Genomic DNA, 15955 nt, shown 5'->3' on the forward strand with positions numbered 1-15955 from the left:
GAACTCGGAACTGAAAAGATTCAAGTCACTCATTTCTTTGTACAGACAGGCAGCATGCAACAGGACTGCTTTAAGTATTTTATTTGCCAAGATGACAATTAGAACAGTATTTTTTCATGATAAAATGAGATTTTATTCTCAAACCATTCATAACTCAAGATTACTTTCCTAATGGCAGATGAGAAAAGTAACATTAACAGTTACACAAAGTGTCAGGCATTGATTTGATTTTTAATAGAAACATAATTTAGGTCATTTTTGTAGTACGAAAAATCTCACCTACCCTTAATTCCTTAATCAGGAATCTCAGAATATGATCAGAAAGTGACAGAAATAGATTTTGCTGATGTGAAATTATTTTAATTAATTTTTACTAATTATTTTTTAGATTTGTTCTGCAAAGAGTGTAGGTACCATGGCCTGATTGTGCCTTGGCACCAAATCCACCCTGAGGAGGGAACTTTGGCACCAGCTGGCCCAGCGTTGCCAGGGCTGGTGGTCAGGGACTTCTGTCTCAGTTCCATCTTCCCACCCCCAGGAAGAAATAAAACCTTTCCCTTCTACTCATCTTCCAGTTTTAGACAAGACAATCCCACCTGTCTTATAATTCATGTTAATTCACTTAGCAGAAGGTAAGTATTTTAAAAAAAACCAACTGCATCTTTTAAAAAGCAGCTTCAACATAAAAAACTAGGGATCAAGCATTGCAGGTCAATTTTGAGACCGTGAATCAACCAGAGGCAGATTATGCCTCCCATTCCCCCCCTAAATTGTAATTAATTTGGTAAGAAAACTTACAGGTATCTTAAAAACCAACCCAAAATATAACCCAACCCCACAACCAAACAGAAAGAAAACAAAGTACTCATGTGACTGGTGCTAAATGAGCTCTGCTGTGTTCCCTCAGCCAGCAAGGGGTCTTCAACTGAAACATTTCCCTTCAGTAATGACTGACCTGCAAAGCACCTGCTATTCATGACCAAATACAAAAAACCAATACAGAATGAAGATGATGTTTCAAGTTATTTTGCTGTTTTAACCATCTTGGAAGTGTGAATTCTAAAAGTCTTTTATTTAAAAAATAGCTCTTCACAGATTCTTCTTGTATCCTGTGGGGATGTGACACTGTGGCCTTCTGTTCTGGAGTCTGTGAAAATTTCATAGTCATTCCCTCCCTGGAAGCAGAAGAGGATTTAATTTTATTTAACATAGAGTCACAGAAAGGAAAACATGAAGAGAAACAGGGAAAGAATGGACATTTTCCAAGGGTCCACAGTGATGAGGCTCAGTGAACAACAGCACTGCCACTGTATGGGCACAGATCCCCAAAATCCACAGCTTTGTTCCCAAATTTCTGTTTGCCTCACTGCTTTCACAGGCTCAGCATCAGCTCTTAGTACTTCAACACTCTCGAAATGCTGCACTGCCACTTAGAGGGTTTAAAATGAACTGTCTGTAAACTCTGTGCCAGAGGGACAGGTAATTACTTTTGCAGCTGATGTGGGGACAAAAAACTTTAATTTCAAGCTTGTCTTTTTCTTATAAAACTTTACCTTTTAAAATGTATAAAATTCCTTGTAACTGAAGAGTTTTATAACTGAGAGTTCTTATAAAACTAAGCCTTTTCTTACAAAATTTAGCTTGGCACTGTCCCTTGGCCATATTCAGACAGCTTTAATTTCATCCAAGTCCTTGTGCTTGCCAGTGCTCTCACAAGCTCTTGTCAGGTCTCTGTTCAGGGTTTTTAAAAGCCTCTGAATTGCCCTGCAGAGCTCTGCCCCATGATGAGGGACAGGGACTATGTTCAGTTCCCCAGAGTGGAGACAGACAAGAGTAGTGAGCAAAGGCACAGTGTTAAATAAGATGGGAAATAAATATATTTAATAAACACCAGCCAACAAGCATCATCGATCTACACTAACCAAGCAGGATAATCAGTTTCACACAGTCATGTCACCTAGGTGTTTAACAGAATTACAGGAGTTCAATTTTAAAACCTCTGTTAAGTCAAAAACCCTGTGTTCACTTCAGGAAACAGAAGGAAAACCTCCCAGCTGCAGCCAGGTAAACATGGACATACAGCTGTTATATCCTGACTTCAGCTCTTGTCAGGATTAAGGTTATAAGGTTAGAACCTACAGTCCTCGTGGTTTAAAAAACAGCAGCTCTCAAATTAATATAACAAGCTCATATACTCACTGGCATGGTCTTGTCTCCAAAGAAATAAATAGTCTTGTATCCATCCTTGGCAACAATTCCTAAGCAGTACCTTTTATCCCAGCCATCTGGAAACACATCGATGCTGATCTGCCCTCCTAGGAGAGAGAGGAACCAAGACTTGTTTCATTTTAAGAACGTATTTCTGAAGGGAGAGGAGGTGAAAAAAACCCTGAACTAAGATAAGGGTAAGATTTTACGCAGAGGGAGCTTTGCAGAAGGCACAGAAATGTTATGAGAGCCCCGAGTTAAGTCCTGCAAGTACAGAAAGTGTCTTATAGGGTATCAGTTACCACAGCTGAGATTCAGAGAAGATTATTTATCCATTCAACAAATATAGAAGTCTGAGCATGTTCCCAAATACTCACTGCTCTCCAAGTGAACCTTTTAAAAAGAATTATGTTTAACCTCTTTTAGAAAGAAAGGACACAAATGAACACAGCCACTGGTGTATGTACAGCCATAAAATCATAGGCAAAAGACTTTCTAAGGCTTTCAGAGTAGGAAAGGGAAGAAATCGGCCCTTTTAGCATATGCTAACAGGACAACGAACTGTTCCAGTTCTGAGCCCTTGGCCTTCACAAATACCTAGGAGCAGGATTCCCAGTTGAAGCAGGTGTCCAAAAGGTATTTCCAACATAAAGGAGAGAGGAGAGCTACACTGCACTTCACTTTTGCCTTATCACTTCAGCACTAATGGCAACCATGCTATGCAATTCTGAAAAGTAATAAAAGGCAGGAATATGGTGATATATTAGGGGAGAGGGTAAAAAAGAAAAAAATGCATGAAAAATTAATTCCCCCTTATTATTGTTTTTTTCCTTAAGCTTGCACTTGCCCTTGGATTCTTTCTTTCCTCCCACACAATGCAGGTACAGCTGAAGAACCAAGGGCAACTGGAACAGCACTGAGGGAGTAGTTCTGATCAAAACTGATTCACAGGAACAACTCTGACTGACCAGAAGCATGTAATATGCTCCAAAATGAGCAGAATCAGTCACACAACTGACATTAGAGGACAATGAACTGATGACAAGAAATAAAGTTCTCTTTGCTGATGGATTTCAATTAAACTGTCCCAATAAAAGCCTGAAAGGAAAATGATGCTCAGTCTTGCCTGCAGCCACCCCCAGAGAGACCTGTCACACAAATGAGATGGGATGTCACAGCCATAAGAGAGTATGACTTAAATGAAATTTAAATTAATTGATGTTTTAAATGACATTATTTTAAAGCTTTACCTATAGAAAATGTGAGGCCTTTGCCTGCAAATTCTCTTTGTAGATCAGCTACAAATTTCTCTCTTATATGCTCCTTCTGTTGTTAAGAAAAAAAGGAAACAAAACATCAGTTACATACATGCTGTGTTGATTTATCAATGAAAAGATAACCCAGAAACATCCCAAAAATATTTAAAAAAAGAATGGTTTTATTGCCTTGAATGGTTACATCAAAGAGCACACCAAGAAATTATGGCTTTACCTAGGACAGGGTTTTTCAGGAACCCCATGTATAGAAACAGTGCAGTATTCTGGATATTGGATTAAAAACGAGCCAAACCCACCTTTCTGCAAGTAATCATTGCTATTGCAACAAAAAACCACATTGCTTATTGCCTGAGGTCTGAATGAGGAAATTAGTTAAACCACATAAAAAGGATTAAAATGAAAAAAATTGCACAAATTATAAAAGTTTTTTAAAAATCATAACCTGGCCATAACTGCCTCCTCCAGGAGAGCTGGGTATTTTTCAAGAGTTGTAACTCACTTTATCAAGTTCATAGAACTCAAGTCGTTCTTCCTGGCTGCAGCTTCTTCCAATGGGGGACACATTTAACATCCCATTTCGGAACTCAATGAAAGTGCCTCTGCAAGAGAATTGATTAGCAAGACAGAAAATAGATGAGAAAATTGCTCAAAACACTAAATATCATAATAAGTCTCCATTTAATTCTAAAGGCAGCTGTCTCACTGTATGCGTAAACCCCAAACATGCAGACACCTCTGGCACCAGGAAGTCTTCTGAACTTTGAATCTGGCAACCTCAACAACATCCTCACCAAGTTTTAAAGGTATGATTTGGTTTTACAAGTGCGACTGGAGCATCCCATCAACCTCAGAGCCTGACAGGCCAGGCTGTCAGTTTTGGGGTGGAGCTGCAAAATTGACAGCAATGTGGGCAGTGTCCTGCCCTGCCTCACACGGTGCATTTCAGTGTCTTGAGCAGCTGCACCTCACACATCACACAGATGGTGAGGACAGCTGGTCCAGCTGCACTTCTCATCTCTGAAAAACACTGTGCTGCTGAATTCCAACCATGGCAAGGGAACACTCCTACTTCAGAACTGAATCTCCTTCCCCCTGATATAAAAACACCGCGTCAGTATTTCAAACCCTGTGCTCCAGCTGAGAACTTGTCTTTGTATGCATGGATGGAGCTCTGTTTCACACACACAGTGTTGCTCCCTAGGCAGAAATTACTCATTTTTTTGCTAAGCACCCTGAGCTGAGCTTTACATCCCAGCATGGAGAACTTGGCCACACTGAGCCGTCTGTGTGCACATACCTCTTCTTTGGCAGTTTAATCTTTGCAATGTAGCTCAGGCAGTAGTTGATGACATCTTGAAGGATGTCCTCGCCCAGGTGGCCCTGAATGCTCTAACAAAACAAACACCATTCAACCAAGGGTCCAGAATTTGAGATTCTAAAAGCAAGTCACATGGAAAACACAGATATTGGGTAATCAGGCATGGTTAATACCACAGAGAAACAAACATGCCTTCCATCAGTAACATCAGCTGATGCTCACATGGTACTAACTAAAGGCTCTCATTTTCCTTTTTGTTCACTTAATAACAGCAAACTGCCCTTTAATGTGATTCCTACTTGTACCTGCTTCAGAAAGAAACTGGGGGCCACAAGCAGCAGCCCTAAACAAAAAGCTGCATTTAATGTCTGCTACAGCCAAGCATGAAGAAATGGAGCTTGTTCCTGCAGTAAACTGGAACCACTGGTCAAGGCAGCAAATTCAGCCAGGATCTCAATGTTTACTCTCCATTACTTATGTTAAACATTACATGCCAAATGAATGATGCATTAACAGGACTAACACATGAAACCAGCAGTAATTTTGGTCTTTGGAAAGGTGATTACAGAAGACTACCCTGTAGCAATAAACTAAAAATCTTGCTTAGCAAATTTCTTTTTCCCCACTACTGTAAATTTCACACTTACCTGCTTGCTCAAGAACTTCCCATCTTTATATGCTACCAGGCCGTTTTCTGGAAACACATAGTCATATTTTTCAATCACTGCAAACAAGCAAAAAGACAGTAACTCATCATTTCCCCTATATGCTTCATGCAGAATTGTCTTATATGTCAAATAGGTTAAAATACACAAAACATTGGCTCCTAAAGCATGAAAGTTTCAGCAGCATAGCATGAAGCACAAGATTAATGCTAGTCCCATTTCTCACTAAGATTAACGCACACCTCAAATCACATGAAGTCATTTGTTTGAGTTATCTGTGGTTTTACTTAGAGGCTCTTCCTTGCCTGCAAGTGACTCTTTGCATTAAATGTAAAGAAATGATCAAACACCTCAAACACTGCAACACCTGGCACACAGCCTGGCTAGAAAGCAAGCCAAATAATGCCCTATTAGGTTTGTTTCCTCAATGTCACTAATCTTCAGCAGATGCCTGGGAGCTGTGAGACTCTTAGCACAACACAAGATGATATGGTTTACTGGAGACCACTGGGAAGGCAAACAAACTGATTTGTCTGGGGACTGCAGGAGGCTATCAATGGCATCAATTAGGTAAAGACCATTAAAAATAAAGGACTAAAGCAAGAATCCACTGCTGTATCATAACCCCACAGTGAACAAAATCAGGTCCTTGAGGGATGTGCTCGACAGCTGAGCAGCCCACACGTGTATGTCACATGCACGATTCCACTGTACACAGCAGTGTGAAACAGCCCTCCCGAGGCTCTGTCACCACGGCAGAATTCCACCTTCAGTAACAACCTCTTAATTTGATACCGAGATACCTGTACAGTGCAAACAGGCTGCGATTTCCAATTGCCGGTAAGTAGCTCCTCGTCCTGAGCGCAACACAACACCACCAGGGAAGAGTTAAAAGCAAGGCAACAGGAGGATGAACGGGGCTTAACCTCCACGTAACCTTCACGCGTTCCCCGCGGGCCCCAGAGCGCGGATTGCATCAGCCCGGTCCTTACCGTCCTCGCCCAGCTGCTCGCGGATCTTGGCGAAGTCCGAGCCGCCCACCACTCCCACCTTCACCTTCTGCCGCAGCCGCTGCACGAACGCCGCCATCTCCGCCGAGATTTTCTGGGGTCCAAAACAGAGCCGTCAGATTTGCCAGAGGCCAGCGCCTCCATTCCGCAACAACCAGTACAAGCCCGCAGCACCGTGCGGGTCTCTAAGCAGCGCATCAAGGGTGCCCACGGAGCCCGCGGGATGCAGCGTGCGGCACACGCCGGTCCCCGCGGGCTCGCAGGCGGGATGCGGTGTGCGGCCCGCCCCGCTCCCCGCGGGCTCGCAGCCCCGTCCCGCACTCGCCTGGCGCGGGGCCGTGAGGGTCCCATCCACGTCGAACAGGCAGAGCGCTGAGGGCGGCGGCTCCATGGCGGGCGCGGGCTGGCGGGGCCGCCCCTCGCGGAGAGGCGGGGCGGGGCGGGGCGGCGGCGCGGCTGCGCTGAGGCGGCAGGGCCATGGCGGCGCTGAGGGCTGCGGCTGCTGCGGTGGGCCGCTCTCTGTTCCCCTCCTTCTCCCCTCCTTCTCCCCTCCTTCGCCCTTTTCCCCATCTCCTTCCCGTCCCCTTTCTCCATCTCTGTCCCCATCCCGTCGCGGGCCGCTCGGTGACGGGTCCTTGCCCAGACGCGTGCCCGCGTGTGTTGCAGCACGGCGGGGGCAGCGCGGAACTTCTCTTCCTGCCTTTTCTCTTCAGTTCTGCGCGTTCCCAGCGTCTGCTCCCTCTTTCGGCCTAGTGCGCGCTGTCCTCCCCTTTGCCGTGCTTAGTATACTTTTTTTTTTTCTGTTTCCCTAAAATTGCTGTTTAAGTGGTTATTTAACGAGTCGCCGATTTCAGTAGGTAGAGGCAGCTTTCACTGTGGTATTGCTCAGACAGCGACAGGCACGGGGTGTGCAAGGGTCGGTCACTGAGCTGACCGATACCAGTTGTGTTAGCAGAGTTTTCCCTCACCCTCTGCAGGGAGGGATGGGAACACAAACATCAGTTTCCTGTCAGAACACTGGTTTAAGGTTGCAGTGAGCTGGGGCTTGTGCTCTACTGTCTGTAGGTGCCCGGGGGACCAACTCTGAGCTCATTGATTGGGTTTTAAAGAGGACTCAAATGATGACCTGTGGGACTCTTTCCCTACAGGCTTGGCTCTGCACAGTTAGAACTAAAGTCTGCACGGCACCAGCTTTTGGGAGATGTCTACAGAAGGAGCTCTGGATAAGGTCATGGAGAAGGGAAGATGCTCGCCCACCCTGGATTTTTGGTTCGTGGGAGTGTTTGCAGTCACAAACCCAGCGGATTCATGGTGTCAGTAATTACATCAGGAGACCGCGAGAGCCGTCTGTGTGTCTGTCCCATTCGGCCTCTGCTGCTGTGGTCCAACAGAAGGCTGTGGATAGGAGGACAGAAGAGTTCAAACTGGTCTACAGGTTCCCAGGGATAAAGTACTGCAGGGTCCTGTCGAGACTGAAGCTGTTGCAGACTGCCACCTCCATGGTCATGCTGCCTCCCATCTGCTACCTCTACCTGCAGGGCCACGTGTCTCAGAATATCCTCTTCTATACAACTGGCATCGCCGTCTTTGCTGGGGTAACGTTGTATGGTATGAGCTACTTTTTCAGAAGAATTATTGGCTTAATCTACTTAAGTGAAACCGGCCAAACTGTCAGAGTGGCCCACTTGACATTTTGGGGAAGACGTAATGACATTTACTGTCCCATAGAGACAGTGGTGACTTTGGATGAAGTTGGAGATACCAAGGAGGAGCTACTTCTCCAGTTCAAACGGTCTAACAGTACAGATACTTTGTATTTTACAATTAAGTATGGCCAGATTGTAGACAGACAGAAGTTTACTCAAATATTTGGAGAACGTGTGTGACACAGCACCTCATTTCCAGTGTTTTTCTATGATGCATGTTCATTGTTCCATGAGGTTTAAGTAGTTTACCAAACTACATCTCTGTCCTTTTCCTGTGCAAAGCCTGCTCTAAGTGCACTCAGTGTAGAAAGTCACAGTGGTAAAGCACAGCCCACTGGATTAAAGGTGTGAGGAGTGTCTGTTCCATGTCAGATTCAGTAATGTGCCGTAGGAGGCCAAAGTACTGGGGCTGACCCTGTTTGTTTCAGTTGGCCTCTTCGGTTGTTTTGAAACATGAAAAAACTCTTGAAATGAAATGCAGGAGCTGCCAGAGCATCCTCACTGCAAACTCCGTTTCTTTTAGCCAATTTCAGGTTGGCTGGGAAGGCTCTGGAAATTAAAGCTGGTCTGGTACATCCATATGATGAGTACTGCTGAATGTCAGAGAAAGACATGCTTATGTGTTAATGCAGCTGAGGGAACTGGGGAGGCATGGGGGGTGTCCTGGCCTCAGGAGGGCCCTCCAGGATGGGAGTGGAACTGGGCAAAACAAGAGTGTGTGCTCCAAGAGACACTGGCAGCTCAGCTGTTAAGTTAAAGGCTGGGACACTATTTCAGGAGCCTTTTACAGAAATTGCCATTCTTCATTGGAATGGGAAATGCAGCACCTGTGTCTGTGAAGGATTGTGGTTTTATTTCATGGTACTGGTATGATTCTTCCTTTTCCAAAACCTCAGTAGAAATGAGGAATTTAAACCCAAGAAAGAACCAAACTTACCACCTATAACACATAACGCATTTTTTGAACTGTCAGAAGCAAGGTAACTCCTCACACCACTCTTCTAGCTCTTATTTCATTTGAAACTGGCAAATAAACTGACCCTCACCAATAATCTGGAGTGTTCTTTCCCTTATTTCTTCCTCATGTGAAGTGAAACCTCTGTTTCTTGGTGGATCAGCAGAGGCAGGTAAGTAAAATTGCCACTTAAGTGCCACAGGGTAACCCTGAACTACTATTTATTCATGTTGAGCTTTTCCTAATGGGGTTCTGCAAGTTTAAATTGTGGCTGATACTGTGTGGCACGGCAATATCAAAAGAAATCCAAATGTTCCTTGGTGTAAACGCCATGGCAGCAAAGTACAGTGGGCTGTACAGGTACACTGTGTTTTTTGGAGGTTTATATTCATCAAGATGTATTTAATACACACTCATTGTTCAGTTTAGGCATGTACTGGGTGCAAAATGAAAAGCCCTGGAGAAGTTCAATTATAAATATTTTATTTAAGAATATTGATTACACGATTGATGTCATTTGTTATGAATCTGTGTACAGTTACTAGTTACACCATGAAGTGTACTTAAGTATTTGTTTAAACATTTATTTGGCACTGTCCACAGTATGCTGTAAACAATATTAACTTTATATGCTTCAGCTGCAGTGCTTTCTATGTATTCTCTAACGATTTCATCAACATGTTGTACACAATTATACAGTTACTGAGTGTCAGTAAAAATTATAAAAACACCTAGAGTAGTTATAATAAAAGTGAAGACGTGGTAAGACTTCAAATTACTGGACCTTTGCTTCTGTAAAAGTACAAGACTTGCTAGAGACATTCACTAAAACTACTGCACTGATATGTTGAACAAACTAATTCCCAAAATGCTGTCAAATCCAGTTCTTGGTTTGACTTTCCTTTTGCTGATAATACGCTTACGAGGACAGCAATGACAATGAGGTTTTGTTGAACACCAATTTTTACCGGTCCTTCCCCCAGATTTCTACAACCTCTGTTCAAAAACCTGCTCAGGTTCTGCCCAGCTGGTACCAGAGTTCTGCTTTCTGCAGAGGTTTACAGAAATCCCACTGGGTTTAAAGCTGGCAGAAGTGACTGTGCTCGAGTTTCCCATACCAGTACTTCAAAATGGGAAAACCATGATTAACGCTTCTCAAAGCAGGTAAGGAACCTTTTCACATTTTGGTAGCTGTATTAAACATGTAAATCTTTTAACTTCTCTGTCTCTTATTATGTACTTAAAAATTGTGGTCAGGTCCTGATAGGGCAACTGTAAAGTCCATTGTGGTCCCTGTTTTTGGTGCACAACAAAAAGTTAAACTTAGTAAACAAAATCCAGATGCTCACCAAGAAAAAGAAAGGCACCAGATCTAGTTCAAGTCAGCCTTCAGCAAACAGTAAAGAGACATCCAAAACAATTCTCTGAAGAGAAACAAATTAATGAACTGTTGACACATTTTTTTGATCCTGTGGCTTTCTAGAAGATCTCTGAAGTATTGATGACTTTGAATATACTATTAGAACAAAAATAGAATTACTTTGCATTATAAATGTGCAGTCAGGACTAGGCCTTCACTGTAGTGGCTCTGATACCAGATAATGGCTAAGATAAAGCACTTCTGCTTTAGTTTTACAAAATACCTCAAGTATTCATTCGTGTAGAAGTTGTAATAGATAGATTAATGGCTATTGTGTGTTCTGGGCAAATAGTAAAATAATCTGGAATCATTCTAGACTGCTGGCAGAAGTGGAAGAATGTGCTTTGCATGGTTCTCTAAGCTTTGTCAAATTATATACTTCAGGGTAGAGTTTTCTCCGTACAAGTCTGCTTGTAAGAGAAGTCAAAAGTTTTAAAACTCATCCATGATGAGGACAAAAGGACAAGGGCTTCAGTGCCACTTGCAGCAGCACTGCAGGTGTGGCTGAGGGCACCAGTGCCCCTGAAGCAGTGAGTGCAGGCTGGGCAGAGCTGACAGTGCCCTGATGCAGTTGGTGTGGCAGATGCCTGTACTCGAGGGAATAAAGCTGGAAATTATTCTTTAAAATACTGTGCTTGGCAGTGGTGGAAAGTAGAGCTTTCCTTGAAACACTGATTTTATTCCAGCTGCCATTAGAGAATGGCACTCTCTGTGTGGCAGGCGTGTGGCTCTGCGTGTTTGGCCACAGTTGTTGTTGCTTCTGGACACAAATCTACCAGGGTCACCTGTGGAAACAGACTGTACCAGGTCCTGTTCAGACAGCGGAGAGTCAGGGACATGGCTGTAGGGAGGACTCTGCAGTTAACATGGCCCAGGCCAGAAGAGGGAGGTTCTAGGGAGTGCATCAGGCCACATTTTCTAGGGAATGCACAGTGAGGGACAGCTGCATGTACCTGCTGGTGACCAGTGCCAATGCTCTGCCTGAGGCACGTGTGCATGGAGCAGCTTGCCTTGGGCAGGATTACAGACAGAACACAAACCTCAGTTTATGACTTTACACTTATCTTGTAAGTAGAGAAGACATGAATTAATGCAAACTAATTTCATAATCAGCTGTTCAGTGCGAGGGAACTGCTTTTTACTTGAAGTTTGCTAGGATGTCACTGAAAATGTTCAGGAAGAGGTGCGCGTGGTGATCCTTGAAGATCAGTGTTGGACGAAAACGAATGGATCTGTCTCCACAGCCTCCCAGAACAACACCTGAAATGAGCACAGAATAGGTCTTCAAGTCATTTCCATGTTTGCCAAATGTCCAGAAAAATTCAGGTCTCTGAATGAGGATAACCTCACTGTGGTGGGCCAGCAGAAGCTCCCCACATCCTGCTAGCCACACCATGATACAGCGCATTGTGGTGTGAATGGCCTCAAGCTTCACAGCAGCTTAGAATGACACTGTGGGTGTGTGTGGGTGTGTGCCTAGAGCTGTTATATAAACACTTGGAGTATTGGGACTAATCCTGACAGCAATGGAAAGAATCCATCCAGCACAGAGATCAAGCAGCATCTGAGATTTCAGAGCTGCAGTACTCTGCTGGTTAAGTATCTCGGTCCCACAACAAGACACAGGAGGTTTCTTTACAATTTGGTTTGTAAACTAATTCATTTCTAATGACAAAAAGTTAAAATGCCTCAGTGCCAGCAAACCACTCCCTGCAGTGCTTTAAATGTACTTTTTAGCCCAAAATCAGTTCTTGGAAATGTCTGAGCAATGAGAACCCGTATTACTAAGCTGAGCTTACCCTGCCTCAAAGCAGAGCCTTGGTTTACCCATAACAAACCACTTGCCTTGTCTCCCTGCTGGCTTAGTTTCCAAGAAAAAAAATGGTGTCTTTTACACTCTAAAATTTTGGTTTCACCACAGTTTAGATGCACTCTGGCTGCTTCTTTCAAGAGACAGGAGTAACAGCAAAACCAGACAGCAGCAAACACAGGGCCCACACACTTAAATTCAAAGAGAATGTTAGGTGTAGATACCAAGGTTCCCCTCCTGATACCTGGGCCTGTCTGCAGCTGGTAATAGTTCTGTGGGAAAAGAGGGATGCCACTTTAGATCTGTGCCCATTTTAGGCACTCATACTTCATCATTAGGTATTCCTAGGTATAGGAATTACGTATTTATAGAATTCACAGTTCTCCTCCCTGTGTTTTCCTGAGTGACATTAACTTTCTTCTAACTTTCCTGTTTCTAGAAGTAAACCATGTCCATGGGCACCTAAGGTCACTGCAGAGGACTATGAAATTGATGTCACAAAAACTCATGCCCTACACAGATCTCTTCCAGTAACCTCAGACCTGTAGAGAATGGTAAAGGCACACACCATGCAACAGACTGCTCTCAGATCTCTGACAACACTATTTCCAGAGAAGTCTAACCACAACTTTGTCATTTCACTGCTGTCCTCTGATACTGAAATACACATGCACCATATGAAAAGGAAAATGTAAAGCATTACCTGTGCTACTGTGTGTCACATGAAGCTCATCCACACATACAAAGTTTCTTACCTTTGTTTCTGGCTATTGTAATTAACTTGTTTCTAGTTGCATCATTTGGAGTGTCAAACGAACAGAAGGTTCCTCTTCCTCTCACTCTGCTGATGAGATGGGGGTAACGAGCCTGCAGAGAGAGGAGAGACAAGCACATGGCAGGTGCTGCAACAGAGGGCATCTGGTGGCAAGCCTGGCTCTGCCAGGTGGAAACCCTGATGCCTCCTCGTTCCGCTGGAGTGGAGCCTCACACAGCCTCACGTCCTGCTCAGCCTGCAGAGCCCAACACAAAGCAGGGAGGGAGAATGAATCTGGCCCATCAGCTGGGTCAAGTAGAATATTCTTTGGAACGAGCCTAACACACCTTACTTACATCTACAGTGGACTCCAGGAAAACCTGAGCATAAATCATCTGCACTGGGGCTAGAAACCAGCTCATTCTTACCCTGCACTGAGACACCTGCCAGTAGCATCTGCATCACCTACTCTCAATTACAATCCTCATCGTTTGGAAGAGCAATCTTTTGGATAGAACTAGTTGTATTCTGGCCCTCCAAAGTATGAGATTATAGTATTTTCTGTTCTTCTGCCTGCTGTGTCTTAAAGCTGTGGAGAGAGCAGAGACTGTGTCTGGGATTGTCCTGTGCAAAATGCCTTTGGGAGGTGAGCACCACAAGCCTATGCTTAAATGCCTGACTGTAGAGCTCCATAGTAGAAGCTGTCAGGAATTTCCCTTAAACAAGGGAGGGAAAGATACAATTTTCTTATTTCAACAGCCCAGCAGAATAGGAAAAAATATGAAAGCATCTTCCTTGAAAAAGAACTTTAGGACAATTAAATACCAGCTGCTTATGGTAACAAAACCTTCTACGAAGTAATTTAATTAGCTGCAGTTCATACCTTAAGGTATTTTGGGAACTACCCTTTATACTGGATTAAGCTATATAAACCCAGCATGTTTAAGTCAGTAAAAGAAAGTTGACTTCAATTCCAAATGACACAGTTATTCAGGCTCATGTTGAAGTTATTATAATGGTCTAGACCCCAGATGGAGTTCCTCAGTCCAAGTGTTTAAAATGGATGAGGTAAGATCCTACCTCATCAGGAAATTTCTCCTTCTTATCTACAATCCTTCCAGATGTTTACCTGCAAATCCAGCAGCCCAGTCAGCAGTGCTTTCCCAGCATGGGTTGCATTGTTTAGAAGGTCTTCTGTTTTAATAACCTTAATAACTTCAGCAAGCATAAGGTTCTTGGATGGATCTCCAAGCCAGGTGTTAAAAATCCGATAGGGCTTGGGAAAGGGTGGAAAAAGAGTTGTGGAACATGTTAACAGGCAAATCACTGTAAATTAAGAAAAGCAAGGCATCACACTGGCAATGCAAACGTGGTGTATGAAAAGGCATGCACTAATCTCACCAACCCCCCTGTTTTTTACCCTGTAAAGCAAAATCCCACTGCCCTGCTGAGCTGAAACACGGGGTGACTACTTCATGCTTCTCATTTACTGCACTCCGCCTTGCTGCTCTGACGTCTCATTGAAACGCAGCTATAGATGACAGGAACTAACCATCATCTATACAGGCTTTTACATCAAGATTTATGTTCTTCCCCTTAATTCTACTTTTTTTCCATTTATTACATCTAAAATGTCATTAGTGCAAAGAAGAAATCTTGCTGACAAAATCTCTAATACTGACATACAGGCTCTGAAGTTCCCAAGTTGCCCTACAGGACAAGGAGTGAGTTTGTGGCTGGATTTTTACTGAAGCTTTGTTCCATTAGGTTAAACTCAGTTCTCCTCTCCCCCCCACCAGCTTGATGACCTTGGTGACTGACAACAACTGGAATAAAAGTGAAGAGGTGATGACAATTGTTGTGTGAGCACACAGCAAGTTTCTGTAAAACAGCAGCCCCATCCAGCTGGACCTGCACTGCTGAAGGAAACCTTGTCCCTTCTATGCATGTCACAGTCATTCCTCAGGGGGTCACCAACTAGCACAGAGTTCAAGTTTCATTGAAAATCTTACAGCATTTGGCCTGAACTCCTCTTTGTGGAAAAATCCTCCTGTCATCATCTTCTTACTGAATGTTACCACATCAGCTGGGTCATCCAGGCCCCAGTGCTCGTGTGCCCAGAATTTCCCAGTGCAGCCGCCTCCCGTCTGCACCTCGTCCACCAGGAAAGCACAGCCATGCTGCAGAGACAGATGTGAGGAGCAGGGAATGTGAGCCCTCCTTCCCAAAACAGAAACACCTCCCTTAGTGAACACATAAACACAAGCTACTCACAGGAAACACCCCTTCCTCCTCTCCCTTCACTGCCCCAACCTTCCCTCCTCAATCCCTCCATCAATGCCACTCACAGTGTGTTAGATTTCACAGTTAAAAATCCAGCTGTTTTTTCAGGAAGGCACTAGAAACTTGTTTTCTACCTATACTCACAAAGTACATGTTTTTATATAGTCTTGAGCATTTCTAGAGGATACCTGAAAACATCTGGGAGGAGCAGAGGTGGCATTTTCAAAGCCCCTGAGGGAAGCAGAGTGTCATTTCTAGGGGCTTTGTTTTAAATATGAAGCCTCTGCCACCAGTCTGAGTAGGACATTGCACAGAGGCAATACCAGCAGCATGAGCTGTTCAGTTTAGGGGGCATGAAAAGCTGCCTTTTCAGACATGTCTCCTGAAAGAGAGACTCATGTGAGCTGGCAGTGTGGGGTTTTTATGTGAAGGACTATTTTGTACAAACTTTGTGACAGGGAGAGCAAGCTACATCACAATACTGTGTTTAAAAACAATGGTTAAGTACTTTTGGCAGCATCTCTTCAGCACACAGATGTTTTGAGGATG

At 43.9% G+C, this 15955-nt stretch overlaps 3 protein-coding genes across 6 annotated transcripts in view; 1 reads left to right on the plus strand and 2 right to left on the minus strand.

Annotated features, from left to right (window-relative positions):
* Window positions 1–64: 64 nt before the first annotated feature.
* PMM2 (phosphomannomutase 2) lies at window positions 65–6904 on the minus strand. The gene is made up of 8 exons (XM_048320845.1): window positions 6804–6904; window positions 6461–6572; window positions 5451–5527; window positions 4783–4874; window positions 3985–4084; window positions 3459–3534; window positions 2200–2315; window positions 65–1175 (listed from the first exon to the last, which is right to left on the minus strand). The coding sequence occupies exons 1-8, from the start codon at window positions 6867–6869 to the stop codon at window positions 1071–1073; spliced, it is 744 nt and encodes a 247-aa protein (XP_048176802.1). The 5' UTR covers window positions 6870–6904; the 3' UTR covers window positions 65–1070.
* A 39-nt stretch (window positions 6905–6943) lies between these two features.
* On the plus strand, window positions 6944–9236 carry TMEM186 (transmembrane protein 186). Its single transcript, XM_048320843.1, has 2 exons — window positions 6944–6985; window positions 7627–9236. The coding sequence occupies exons 1-2, from the start codon at window positions 6956–6958 to the stop codon at window positions 8362–8364; spliced, it is 768 nt and encodes a 255-aa protein (XP_048176800.1). The 5' UTR covers window positions 6944–6955; the 3' UTR covers window positions 8365–9236.
* Window positions 9237–9605: 369 nt separating this feature from the next.
* The window catches only part of ABAT (4-aminobutyrate aminotransferase), a 50187-nt gene continuing 43837 nt past the window's right edge, over window positions 9606–15955 (minus strand). For all 4 annotated transcript variants that reach the window (XM_048320840.1, XM_048320841.1, XM_048320839.1 and 1 more), the window contains 4 exons: window positions 15136–15303; window positions 14253–14399; window positions 13125–13236; window positions 9606–11819 (listed from right to left, as the gene is read on the minus strand). In XM_048320840.1, the coding sequence (XP_048176797.1) occupies window positions 11698–11819; window positions 13125–13236; window positions 14253–14399; window positions 15136–15303 (549 nt within the window). In that variant the 3' untranslated portion in view covers window positions 9606–11697. The remainder of the gene's footprint in view (window positions 11820–13124; window positions 13237–14252; window positions 14400–15135; window positions 15304–15955) is intronic.

Source organism: Corvus hawaiiensis, chromosome 16, assembly GCF_020740725.1.
Source record: "Corvus hawaiiensis isolate bCorHaw1 chromosome 16, bCorHaw1.pri.cur, whole genome shotgun sequence".
NCBI lineage: Eukaryota > Metazoa > Chordata > Aves > Passeriformes > Corvidae > Corvus > Corvus hawaiiensis.

Bases quoted from the DNA above. Each gene is read 5' to 3' on its own strand.
- PMM2 (XM_048320845.1), bottom strand. From the start codon at position 6,869: ATGGAGCCGCCGCCCTCAGCGCTCTGCCTGTTCGACGTGGATGGGACC. The intron at 3,535-3,984 runs GTGAGTTACAAC...TCTTAACAACAG, and splicing joins AGTTCTATGAACTTGATAAA to AAGGAGCATATAAGAGAGAA. The intron at 1,176-2,199 runs GTGAGTATATGA...TTCTGCTTCCAG, and splicing joins TTGGAGACAAGACCATGCCA to GGAGGGAATGACTATGAAAT.
- TMEM186 (XM_048320843.1), top strand. From the start codon at position 6,956: ATGGCGGCGCTGAGGGCTGCGGCTGCTGCG. The intron at 6,986-7,626 runs GTGGGCCGCTCT...CTTTCCCTACAG, and splicing joins TGAGGGCTGCGGCTGCTGCG to GCTTGGCTCTGCACAGTTAG.